The 13066-nt window shown below is 44.7% G+C and overlaps 1 protein-coding gene across 5 annotated transcripts in view; it reads left to right on the top strand.

Moving 5' to 3' along the window:
* The first annotated feature begins 422 nt into the window (after positions 1–422).
* LOC138844770 (zinc finger protein 717-like) overlaps positions 423–13066 on the top strand; it is a 62910-nt gene continuing 50266 nt past the window's right edge. For 2 of the 5 annotated variants that reach the window (XR_011381157.1, XM_070054791.1), the window contains exon 1: positions 423–719. Coding sequence is in view for 2 of the 5 variants with exons in the window: in XM_070054791.1 (XP_069910892.1) it covers positions 705–719 (15 nt within the window). In the remaining 3 variants the exon portion in view is untranslated. The remainder of the gene's footprint in view (positions 720–13066) is intronic. The other 3 variants (XM_070054794.1, XM_070054792.1, XM_070054793.1) reach the window with 2 other exon arrangements.

Below are 13066 nucleotides of genomic sequence, written 5' to 3'. Positions count from 1 at the left end.
AATCATAAACATCAATAAAAAACATATAAAAATTGTATTCTCAAAATTGGATGTTAAACTATGCCTTCTACACCTCTTCTAAAAGTTATATTATATTAGTAGTTATTTATTATTTGAGAGAAATTTCCAGGGACAAAGCAGCAAATAAGACTTTTCCAGAAGAATGCATTTTATGAAGGAGTAAAGATTTGTGTATCAGTTATCAGCAGCGGGTGTCACTCGTTAAGATTTTTGTTCAGGAAAGGAAGCATACCAACTGATCCTTGAGATTCTGAGGTGAGAAGGAAGAGAAGGAGAATGTAAACAAAAGCAAATGCCCTCTGAAGCCCTTGGGGAGAGCCAGATGCCCCAGCCTGGACTCCATTTCCCAGAGTCCTCAGGTGTCCCGACGTATTCCGTGTTACGAAAGAATCGGCGCGTGCGCATTCCTGCCCTCTGAGTTAGGAACAAAGGAAGCTCATTCAGTACCGTGAGGCTGCTCTGACTGCTCTGATCCTTCCCACACAGTCACTGCCTCTCGCTCCACACTGCAATCCCAGGCAGTTTGCAAACACACACCCAGAGCCTCCCACCCGTGCTGCTGCGCCTCTTCATTTGCTGCCTGTGGGTCCCACGTGCTGGGGACTTTCTCTGCCCCACACTCTACTTTGCTCCTCTGTGCCCGGAAGAAAGAGGACGTGCTCCCTGGACTTTCCACGGCAAGTATGGAGAATAAGAAGGTGCGCGGATTCGTGACGGGGGAAGGGGTGGGTGCTAGGGCGGCTGGCGGCTCCCAGATGTGGCTCACTTGCTTCTCAGTGATCCTGGCAGCTTTTCCGTGCAAAGTCAGGGCTGGAATCCGGGCTGTCCCGTCTCCCATCGCCGCTTGCAGCCTCCCAGCTCAAGAACAGTAGCAAGCTACCTCGCCCAAACTTTCCTTAACGTGCTTTATTTTTTAGTTATAAGGGGAGGGTTAACGGATTGGGGAGCTGCACAAGTAGGACAGATAAGAGCACAGCGAAGATCAGCAAGATTCCTTTTCTCTAAATATTTAAATATATTTATTTAAATATAAATAAGGCCGGTTCTCACTTTGAGTGGATAGGACTATGCCATCTGGTCGGGCCTCCTGCTATATCCAAAGGCCATTCCAGCAGGGTGGGTCTTGATAGCCTTCAGCAGGGAGCCCGAGGGGGCAGGGGGTTGGAGAAGGAGGATCAGACTAGAATCTGCTCCAAGGCCTGCATCCTGCGCTCCCTGGCCCGGTGGGGTCCCTGTGGGCATAGCTGGCAGCTGGTATCCTAGTGTTCAGTTGACCTTTTCCAAGCGGGAGCAGTATGAAGGGTGTGCTGAAGCTTTGTGGATTTACCTCTCTTCCATGTTTAGTTGACAAACTTTTTTTTCAATCTTGAATTTGAGGCCATGGAATCATAGCTGTTGCTTTATTTGGCTGCTTTTTGATGTCCATCTTCAGCCCTTCTTTCTGTTAGCAAGGATGTCAACTGTTATTACTGTTAGGAAAAGAGTTGCAGATTGGTGCCTCCTCACACAGGGCACCACAATGTTAAGAAAAGAGGTGCAGAATAGAGAGCAGGCAGTGTGTGGATTTACAGCCAGACTGAATTTATTCAGAGAAAATAAATTCGTAGAGGTGTGTGACCAACTGCCTTCACATACATTGATGGACTATGTGGCAGGATGCCCGGACCCCCAGGGGCTGTAACTTTTATATTTTAGGAGGGATTGGGATGGGAGTGGAGATAGGGGGCCACAGGTGGAGGGGAATTCCTGGAACTGGGTGGGGCTTTGGGTACTTGGAAAAGAATGCAGGGTGGGGTATGAAGGCAGTAGGGTGTGAGACTCAATTGAGATTCAAGGGCAAGGAATACATTCCAATGTTTATCTTTTTTTTTAAGGTTTTATTTATTTATTTGAAAGTAAAAGTTACACACAGAGGGAGAGAGAGGCAGAGAGAGATAGAGATAGAGAGAGGCCTTCCAAAAATGGCCAGAGCTGTAGCTGCACTGATCCAAAGCCAGGAGCCAGCAGTTTCCTCTGGGTCTCCCAGGCAGGTGCAGGGGCCCAAGGACTTGGGCCATCTTCTACAGATTTCCCAGGCCATAGCAGAGAGCTGGATTGAAAGTGGAGCAGCTGGGTCTCAAACTGGTGCCCATATTTGCATTTCAGGCCAGGGTGTTAACCCACTGCACGCAGCGCTGGCCCCATGTTGATCTATCTTTTGGGCGATGAGCAAGAATGGCTTATATCCTTCTTCCATCAATTACCTGCCACTGATCTCTTTGCAAAGTGAGCTGAAATTAACAGAGTCTATCTACCTGTGGGTTAACTGGAGCTATTTTAATCTGGATCTGCATAAAGTGGAGGACCATAAAAGCATAAATATAGAAAAGTAATACTTTTTCTCTGCCCAGTTCTTTACAGTCACCCAATGATCCTCCAAGCTGATTATCTTACAGTCCATACAGTTTTAATTGAAAGGGCCCGTTACTTGCCTTGCTGGGGTTCCATGTTTAAGCCTATGACATTTTTGACATGTGAGGATATTAGTTCTATAGTTTCATAATGACTGTGGTCTGTGGAAGCATCTATACAAGTTGTTAATGTGAGGAAGGGTAAGAAAGAAGAGAGATGACAAAAAGTGCATACCTCTCTACAGAGTTGCCTGCATAGTGGAGTAGAAGGTGTGACTTTGAAAACTATTTCTGAGTTTCAGGATAATGAAGTTTTCACATGCATAACTGTGTTTCAGTGATTCATGTGTTGTGGTATTTCACAGATTACTAATTGTTGAGCACAATGAGGCCATCTAGGAAGTAAAAATAGAAAGTGAGTCCTGGATAGTGTCCTTAGCTCAGTTGGAAAGTGAATCCTGGATACAGCCTGGAACACCTTTTGGGAATCCTATGTGGGTGGCAGGGACCCAAGTTATTAGGTTTGGAATAGCTCAAGTTCTGGCCTTTTGTACCCTCAGAAGGAGAGATAGGAAAAGGAGACAGAGACTGACCTCAACAGAGACAGTTTGCTTTCTGGGAAGCAAAGGGGGGTGCAGCCCATCTCAGAAGAGGGCTGTTGGCAGGTGAGTCAGGACAGCAGGCTTTATCCAGTGAAGAGGGAATTTTTCACTAAAAGGGGTGGGGAGGTGTAGAAAGCAATTGGGGGATAATGGATGTCTAGCTTTTCTGTTTCACAAGATGCTCTGTGCTACTTATCAGCTTTGCTATTTGCATTGCAAGGACACATGAAGGGTTGGTTTGGCAACTTGGGTCTCCACAAAGTTGAGGAAGTGGGTTAAGAAAAAAGAGAGGAAAGGATAGGTGGGACAAGTCCCTTACAGCTTTTGGGATATCTGCTGCCTTTCCCAGGCCTGTTCATGGAAAACTGGGTTGGAAGTAGAGCAGCTGAGACTTGAACTGGTGCTCATATAGAAAGGTTGTTTTGCAGGAGGTAGCTTAAACCAGTGTGCCACAGAACTAGGTCATCCACAGACAATTTGAAGTGGAAGTGGTGGCTATGAAAGTGCACTCTAGAATTACAAGGGAAATGGAAAAATGTTTCTTCTAACTCCAGTAGGTTCTAGGGGCCTTTAGTGGACATTGGCTCTGTCTTGGCCAGTAACCAAAGTGAAAGAAGTCAGAACTTTAGCTAACATTTTACTTTAAATCAGAGGTGGGAAACAGCCAGTCCATGAAATCATCTGTTCTGGCCCTGCCAAGGCAACTGCATGTGGCATTGTATACTCAACCTACAGCATATAACTTTTAATTTGGTAATTTTGTGTGATCCATGAATGATGTCATAAATATACAAATGATCTTGGCAGGAAAAAAAAAATCCTCACCCCTGTCAAATGTTAATGGCAGATCCAAGGCAGTTTACAAGTCTGTTTAAGTGGGAATGAATGGCTACAATTACCAATCCTGTGGAAGACAGACACTTCTAGACAACACATCCCAAAGACATCAATTCTGTTTCTACATACTGTCAAAGATATCAATCATGTGGTTGAAAATGACTTTATTACTTTCCAGAAAGAGAAATACGAGTCCTGCGTGATGAGAGAGGTGTGTGCATCAAAAATAATGTTGCTACTGTTGGCTTCAGAACCTGGTTCTGGAACAGTCTTAAGTGACATGTGGAGATGCATGTTTATGGCCAGTGTGCATGAGGTATCATGTGCACAGTTTGTACAACTCATGTGTACAGATGTTTTTTCCTAGATGTGCATGATGTGGAGATTCTTCAGTGTCTGGTCTTTGTTGGGGGAGATGAAGAGAAGATGCATATGTGGGGGGATTGTAAAACTCAAAACTGGTCTCTGAATATCAGGGCTATCATGAATGGCATTTCTTTAAAATATGGATTCCCCCATCTACTCTATTGGGTGACTTAGCTTTGCAAAGTTCATTTCCAGTGGAATACTGTATTTGAAGGTTTTTGTAAGTCTTTTTCTTTACTTGATTCAGGTGCATTTCACCTGGATTGTGTACAGACCAAAATTGGCTTTGTATAGACAACAGGAAGCTGTCTGTTGATTTTTCTGAGTGACCCTGATGTGCTGCTGCCCCCCAGTGGCTTCTAAAACCTGTGGTGGCTCTTGTCTGAGCATCTGTAAGCCAGAAAGATGGAGTCTCCACAAATTGAGGTTTCCATTTTTTTCTTCCCTAACTTTCTTCTCCACTTTTTCTCTTTGCTGTTTCTGTTGGTCTGCAATGGGGATGATGGCCCAGCTACTTGGCCTCTCCCTGGAAAGACTGCTTCCCTGGAAAGACTTCCCTGGGAGGACTGATGGATTCACATTGGGCACCTTCAAGTAGACAAACTTGTCTTACCTTCCAATGTTTTGGCAGTGGAGTGAATGCCACTATGTTAACAAGTGTAGGTTCCTAGGGAATTTGAAGGAGGAAAAGGGGTGAAGAAACTCATCCATCCCTCATTTCATTGCTTTTCTCATTATGTTTCTTGACATGATTTTCTAGCTTTTCCATTGATTCACATCTGGTAGACTACATATAATTCTGTTTTCCTAACTGTCAGCCCTTGTTTTTCAGAGAAGGACGAAGGTGTTATTAGTTACCATAAAGCATTTCAAGCAGCTGTGTTTTCCTTGTGACCACAAGGCTAAAAAGCTGACTTCTCTTGGGACCTAACAGGTTTGCTGGGTGATTATTCTGGGGCTCGCATTGAGTACTAGACATAGATGTCCTGTGTGACTGGATCACAGTTCATGTTTCATCTTGGAAGAGCTTTGCTCATTCTCTGAGTTCCTGGTTGGGTTACACCTGCCCATAATGGGAACTATACCATTGTTTGGCTCACATGAGCAGTTTTCCTGGATCCTGGTGAGAACTGATGAATTGATGGTGTTTTTTTCAACCCGCATTATAGTTTGAGATTTCTTTTCTTTTCTTAAGAAAACTCTCTCTGAGCTTTTCTGCCCCTCTTCTGAAATTGGTGTGCTTCCATCCTCTATAATCACAGACATGATACCTTCTTCCCTTCTGTTTAGGATGTTGAGAAGAGTAACAGAGACATTTCAGCTATCTCCACTGTCAGCACATCTTGGCTGTTTCCTTGAAGTAGGCACTGGGTTCACTTGGTTGCACTAAAAGGGATCTGCCTATTGATAGTGTAACTTTACAATAAAAGTCATCTTAAAATCAACCTGCCTTGTAAACCTCTCCTCTGTTATTTTGAAATATGTTGTAAGTGTGAGTTTTATGTCAGTGTCTGTAAGCTGGAGACTTCCCACTTAAGACAGAAGGCTGCTGAGGGATTGCACAAGTGTAGCTTTGCTCTGTTATTTGTATGTGGCTCCTCTTTTACCCTTTTCCTTTTCTTGTAAGAATCAAGCATTTTATTTTAAAGGCAGGTTTACAGAGGAAGAGGGAGACACAGAAGGATGAGGATCTTCAATTTGCCAGTTCACTCTTCAAATGGCCACGATGAACAGGATTGAGCCGGTTGAAAGCCTGGGGCCTGGAACTCCATCCAAGGCTCCCATGTGGGAGCAGGGGCCCAAATGCTTGGATCATCTTCTGCTTCTTCCCCAAGTGCATTAACAGAGACAAATCAGAAGTGGAGCAGCTGTGACTTAAACTGGCACTCACGGGGGGCAGCATTTTGGCATCATGGGCTAAAACCACTGCCTATAATTCTGGCATCTCAAATAGGTGATGCTTTATATCCCTGTTGCTTTACTTATGATCCAGCTCCCTGCTAATGGTCTGGGAAAAGAGTAGAGGATGGCTCCGGTGTTTGAGTTCCCCCCACCATTGTGGGAGATCTGGATGAAGCTCCTGGTTTCTTATTTCCACCTGACTCAGCCCTGGCTGTTGTGCCCATCTGGGGAGAAAACTAGCAGATGAAAGATGTCTCTCTCTCTCTTTCTTTCTTCTAGGATATATTTATTTATTTGAAAGGCAGAGTTTCAGAGAGAGAGGGATCTTCCCTCTACTGGTTCATTCCCTTGATGTTTTTTTTTATTATTATTATTATTTTTATTTATTTGACAGGCAGAGTTAGACAGTGAGAGAGACAGAGAGAAAGGTCTTCCTTTTTCCATTTTTTCACCCTCCAATGGCCGCTGTGGCCAGCGTGCTGAGGCTGGCACTGCACTGATCCGAAGCCAGGAGCCAGGTGCTTCCTCCTGGTCTCCCATGCAGGTGCAAGGCCCAAGGACCTGGGCCATCCTCCACTCCCTTCCCAGGCAACAGCAGAGAGCTGGACTGAAAGAGGAGCAACCAGGACAGAATCTGGTGCCCCAACAGGGACTAGAACCAAGGGTGCCAGCACCACAGGTGGAGGATTAGCCAAGTGAGCCATGGCACTGGCCTCCCTGATGGTTTTATTAGTGAGGGCTGGGCCAGGCCCTGGCCAGGCCCACACCAGGAGCCAGGAGCTTCATCCATGTCCCCCACATGGAGGCAAGAGTCCAAGTACTTGGACCATCTTCTGCTGTCCTCAGCCCATTAGCAGGGAGCTGTATCAGATGTGGAGCAGCTGGGACATGCACTGGTGCTTATATGAGATGCCAGCATTGTAGGTGGTGGCTTTACCTGCTATACCACATTGCCATCACCTCTCTGTCTCTCCCTCTCTCTGTGTATACAACTTTCAAATAAATGAATAAATCTTAAAAGAAACTGGCATTCATATGGGATGCCATCATTTGAGGTTGTGGTGGTTTAACCCACTGTGCCACAATACCAGCCCCATCATTTCCCTTTTGTTGACTGTGTGTCAAGATTTTGGAGATGCCTACTGAACAGGTGTCAGCATTGTGTTGGGCTTCATTTGTTGAGTGGGAGATAGTGATGAAGGCAAGCTGTAATGCGATCAGTGGCTAAAGATGCTATGTGTTGGGACTGAACTGGATCAATCTTTTTATTTCCTCAAAAGTAAGTACAAAATGAAATCCTCTCAAGGCTAATATGATACAAAGTAACTATTGGAAACCAATATTCCTTTCTTCTTTCCTAACAGATTCAGCTGGTTTTTGTGTTTCTATCTTTTAATTCAAATCTGTATCAGACTCCTAGAGCAGGGAGAAGCTTTTTAGTCCAGTCAGAACCCATAGATGTTACCCATTCCTCTCAGAGCATCAAAGCCACAGCTCTGCTAGTAGCCTGGCTTTCATTGTGTGGTGGTGCCATGCCCACATGAGGATGCATTCTTCACACAGGAATACATCTGAGGGATAAAACGTCAGGTAGTCTCTTTCTTGAACTGAAATGGCATTTGGATCAGGACGTTCTTGAGATTGTGGTCAGCAGGGTGGAGAAATTTTGTATAACATGCTCCTGCCTTGTGGAGTGCTCTGTGTTGTGCTTCCAGTGTACACACAGGGAGCCAATGGCAATGTCTGTGATTGACTGAAGGTGTTTGTGCAGCTCTGCAGTATCTGAAGTTCGCCTTGTAACCATTTCCAATTAGAAACCAAGGTGCAAAGTAAGGAGGATCCTGTCACCCTGAAACCATCCTGGGTTTGTGTCCTTGCTCCTATTTTTTTCCTTCAATACTGAAGCAGCCCTAAACAGTGTTATGCTGGGTTGCACTGGTACCTTTGGTATTTGGGTGCTTGGAAAGGAAGAGAAATGATTTTTCTGCAGGAAAGCATTAGGAGGCACTAGACAAAGTTAGCAGTAGCTTTCTTGGCTCCATCATATGTCAACTTGAGTCACAGTACTTATGACCAGCTTTTTTTTTTTATTTTATAAATTTTTTTTTTTTAATCAGAAAGGCAGATAGACAGGAATTGTGTGTGTGTGTTTATTTTATTCTAGGAGAGATGTTCCATCTACTGGCTCACTCACCAAATAGGCAGAACAGCCTGGGCTGGGCTAGACTGAGGCCTAGAGCCCAAAGCCAGATCCCTGATGTGTCTGCAGAGTCCAAGAATTTGGGCCATCCTCTGCTGCTTTCCCAGACCATTAGCAGGGAGTTGCATGGGAATTGGAACCACCAGGAAATGAACTGGTACCTATAAGGTATGGTAGCTCTGCAGACTATGGTTTTAACTAGCTGTACCATAGTGTGGACCCTTTTTTAAAATTCTTTTTTTTTTGCTGATTTGGCAGGTAGAGTTAGAACTGGACAGTGAGCGAGAGAGAGACAGAGAGAAATGTCTTCCTTCTGTTGGTTTACCCCCCAAATGGCTGCTATGGCCGGCGCTATGCTGATTCAAAGCCAGGAGCCAGGTGCTTCCTCCTGGTCTCCCACACAGGTGCAGGCACCCAAGTACTTGGGCCATCCTCCACTGCCTTCCCAGGCCACAGCAGAGAGCTGGACTGGAAGAGGAGCAGCTGGGACTAGAACCCGGTGCCCAAATGGGATTCCAGTGCTGCAGATGGAGTATTAGTCATGTGAGCCACGGCGTTGGCCCCTAAAATACTTTTTTAAGACATATTTATTTATTTGAAAGGCAGAATTAGAAAGAGGGAAAGACACCCACACTCTCACCACACACAGAGATAGAGAGAGAGAAAGAGAGAGAAGTGAATCTTCCTTCTACTGGTTCACACCCTCTGTGGTCACAACAGCCAAGGCTGGGCTGGGTCAGAGCAGGAGCCAAGAGATTCATCCAAGTCTCCTGTGAAGGAACAGGGCACAGACACTTGGGCTATCCTCTGCCACTTTACCAGGAAGCTGGATTAGAAGTAGTGTGGCTGGGACATGAACCACAGCCCATGTGGGATGCTAGTGTCATGTGCAGTGGCTTTATTTAATATGCCACAATGCTGGCCCCACATATGCTGGAAATATAGTTAAGGGATATTAAAAGGTCTGCTTATTGCCATTAGATGCCATTCAGGCATGCCCTACAAAACCATTTTGAAGTAGGTAACATTTCTCACATGATTGACTGGCAGTCTACAAGACTGCTCCAAAGGGAGAGAGCTTCAGGGGCATGTTGGGGCAATGATGTAGAAAGGGAGTGAGGGGTGAGGCAGGAGGGGAAAGCCAGAAGAGAGGTCAGGAGGAATTCAAAAATGCAAAGAGGACACGGGTCATTTGTGTAGATTGCCAGAATTAACATTTTATCTTTTAGGGTTTTTATTTTTTTTAATGATTTTTTTTATTTTCTTGAAAGTCAGAATTACACAGAGAGAGGGAGAGGCAGAGATAGAGAGGGAAAGAGAGGTCTTCCTTCCACTGGTTCACTCCTCAGATGGCCGCAACAGTTGGAGCTGTGCCAATCTGAAGCCAGGAGCCAGGAGCTTCCTCTGGTTCTCCCACATGGGTGCAGGGGCCCAAGGACTTAGGCCATCTTCTACTGCTTCCCAAGGCCATAGTAGAGAGCTGGATTAGAAGTGGAGCAGCTGGGACTTCAACTGGCACCCATATGGGATGCTGGTACTGCAGGCGACGGCTTTACCCGCTACGCTACACTACCAGCCCCAGGGTTTTTTTGGTTTAAATAGTTTGATGTAGTTGACTCATTTTTCAGGTTTTATGTAGCTATTTTTATAAGCCATAGAGAACTGCTGTAATTAAATGCAAAAAGACACTCCTAAATAAACAGTTCACAATAAAGTTTTCATAAAGGGATGAATATGGCTGTGTGTGTGTGTCCCTTGCTAAGAGCAGAATTTTTATGACTGAATTTGAGGTCATTAAAATCAGTTTTATAATGGAAATGCTGACCACTTTTGCTGTGGTTACTTCTGGCTCACATTCTACTTCCTAATTCAGATAGTCCATACGTGAGTAGAGTGAAAAGGGCTGCAGACCTGGAATAATGTACATATGCCCTTTGCTTAAACCAGGGGACTGATGGACAAGTCTTTGTTTCAGGTTGCATTTTTCTGTGGAATGAAACATAGCCATTTGGGTATAGTGTCCTTTCTCCTAGAAGATGACTCCAGTGGTCTTGCTTGTCCATCCATCTGACATCTCAGGTGATTTCCAAGACAGTTGTTGGGTATCTGGAAAAAAAGCCTCTTCAGGGATGAATTATTTCCCCTGAATAAATAATACAAATAATAACAATAAAATGATGAAAATCATGAGCAATTGATTCCTATCCAGTACAGAATATAGAAAAAAGATTCTGTTTTTAAATGAAAAATTAGGAAAGTGGTTGTAAGAAGTAGGATGCAATATTCCCTAGGAAGGGGACTGAGACAATTCCCTTTAATTGCTCTTCCCTGAGGTAGTTCCTGATGATCATTGCTCAAGTAAATACTAGTAATGATAATATTTATAGACCAATTGCAAGGGCCCATGTGTATCTTACTTATGAATTGTCTACAGATATGTTCCCCAAGCTGTTTACAAGAAAACTTTACAACAGACGAGAACATTGGCATTGTCTGCTGCCTTGGGCTAGAATCTGTGCATTTATTACCTGCTTACCACCCTCGCTCCTCTTGTGTACCTCTCTTGATGGTTCTTTTTTGGTCGCTCTTGTATCCAGATTCCTGAATAGGTGACACAGTTGTTGTTAAGATTTATTTATTTATCTGGTAAGCAGAGACAGAGAGGCATCTTCCATATGCTGGTTCACTCCCTAATGGCTGCAATGGCTGGAGCTGGGCTGATCTGAAGCCAGGAACCAGGAGCTTCCACCAGGCCTCCAATACAGGTGCAGAGGCCCAAGGACTTGGGCTACCTTCTACTGCTTTCTCAGGCCATAGCAAAGAGCTGGATCAGAAATGGAGTAGCCAGGACTTGAACTTGTGCCGAAATGGGATGCTGGCATGACAGGGGTGGTTTTTACCCACTGCACCACAGTTCTGGCCCCTTGATGCAAGCTTTGGCCATCCTATTGGTCTGTTCACTCAGTCTAAATTGGAGTTGGCTAGTTCATGCACCCATTCCAGGGTTAAGGGGGCCCAGAATTGCCCATGACTGGCTCCTCTTTTTTGCTCACTCAAGAGATGGGCTCTGCTCACAGGTCCCAAGTGGCTTTGCTTGGTCCTCTTTCCCTGGTTCGCTAGTGAGCAGGCTGATTCTCAGGTAGGCAGGAAACCTGTTGGCTCACAGCAGCCTCTGGGTCAATGTTTTGCTCTCATCTGTGATGCAGTTAAAGTTTTCTCTTAGATCCCAAAAGCCTTCAGTAGGCGGTGTGATTTTATACTGCGATGTCTTTACAAAGGCAGGTATCACTGAGGACTCTGTCCTCAGGAACAGCTGAACTCACCCAGGCCTGAATGGAGTTCCCAGGATCCTGGCTTCAGGCTGGCACTTTCCCAGCTGCTGTGGGCACTTGGGGAGGTACCAGCAAATGGAAGAAATCTGTCTCCTCCCCCCTTTCTCCTTGCCTTTCAAAGGAAATGAAAAAATAGTTAAAAATTTGAAAAAAAATATTTTGCCTTATGTCCAAAGGAAAAAGAAATTACTGTTGCTGTATGTAGAACTCATTGCACACTTTGCAAATACTCATAAATCTCAACTTAAAGGCTGGTTGGTCACTGATGTCTGGGCTGCCTACTTAGCTCCCATTCTGTGATCCATCCCTTTCCATCATCTGCAGTTCACTGTGAGTGCTCATAAATCACCAAACTGCCTCCCAGCTTTATATTCTTGTGTTCTTTATATCCAGCTTGGCCATAATCTCACTTTCTTCAGCAGCTTGCTTATTTCCAAGATGCTTCATAGGCAAAGAGATTGTGAGGTCGTTGATTTTCTCTGAGCCTTCCCCCAAGAGGTTTATTTTATGAAGCTGATTCTGGGTGATTGGTCACAAGTTGGGGTGCAGAGGTTGCTATTAGAGGAATAAGGCTGTCACTGCCCTTTGCACTCTGTCCCAACCCTGAAACCCATGCTTGCCTTTGAATTCTGCTTTTAGAGCAGAATTAGAAAAAGCTTTTAACTTTTAAGCACATATTTATTAATATAAAGAGAGCAGATTCCATGTATTTAATGGATATAATTATCAGAACATAACCATACTTCTTTGCCTATTTCCTCCTCCTTTCTTCATTTCTGTTTTTAATGATTTAAGAAGTTGGCTTTATTTCTTTTTTTTTTTTTTTTTTGACAGGCAGAGTGGACAGTGAGAGAGGCAGAGAGAAAGGTCTTCCTTTGCCGTTGGTTCACCCCCCAATGGCCGGCATGGCCAGCGCGCTGCGGCCTGCGCACCACGCTGATCCGATGGCAGGAGCTGGGTACTTATCCTGGTCTCCCATGGGGTGCAGGGCCCAAGCACTTGGGCCGTCCTCCACTGCACTCCTGGGCCACAGCAGAGAGCTGGCCTGCAAGAAGGGCAACCGGGACAGAATCCGGTGCCCTGACCGGGACTAGAACCCGGTGTGCCAGCGCCACAAGGCGGAGGATTAGCCTAATGAGCTGCAGCGCCGGCCGGCTTTATTTCTTAACCTTATTTTTATTCCCTCTTCTCCAGTCTTCCTGTCCAATCGGGTACTTTTAGGTTTTTATTTTTTCGCTTTCTTTCTTATCCACTTTTTTGTCTATTCCCACCCTAGTTCCAAAGAAGGAATAATGAATAAAAATCATGAGCTATTGATAGACAGGAATTCTATGTAGTATGGAATAAAGAAAAGAAAGATTCCATTGCTTTTAAAGTTACCTATATATTTTTTTCTTTTTATAAGGTTTATTTATT

The sequence above is a fragment of the Oryctolagus cuniculus genome, chromosome 12, assembly GCF_964237555.1.
Source record: "Oryctolagus cuniculus chromosome 12, mOryCun1.1, whole genome shotgun sequence".
Taxonomy (NCBI): Eukaryota; Metazoa; Chordata; class Mammalia; order Lagomorpha; family Leporidae; genus Oryctolagus; species Oryctolagus cuniculus.
The sequence above is the reverse complement of the archived record's forward strand: the minus strand, read 5'-3'. Positions and strand labels throughout refer to the sequence as shown.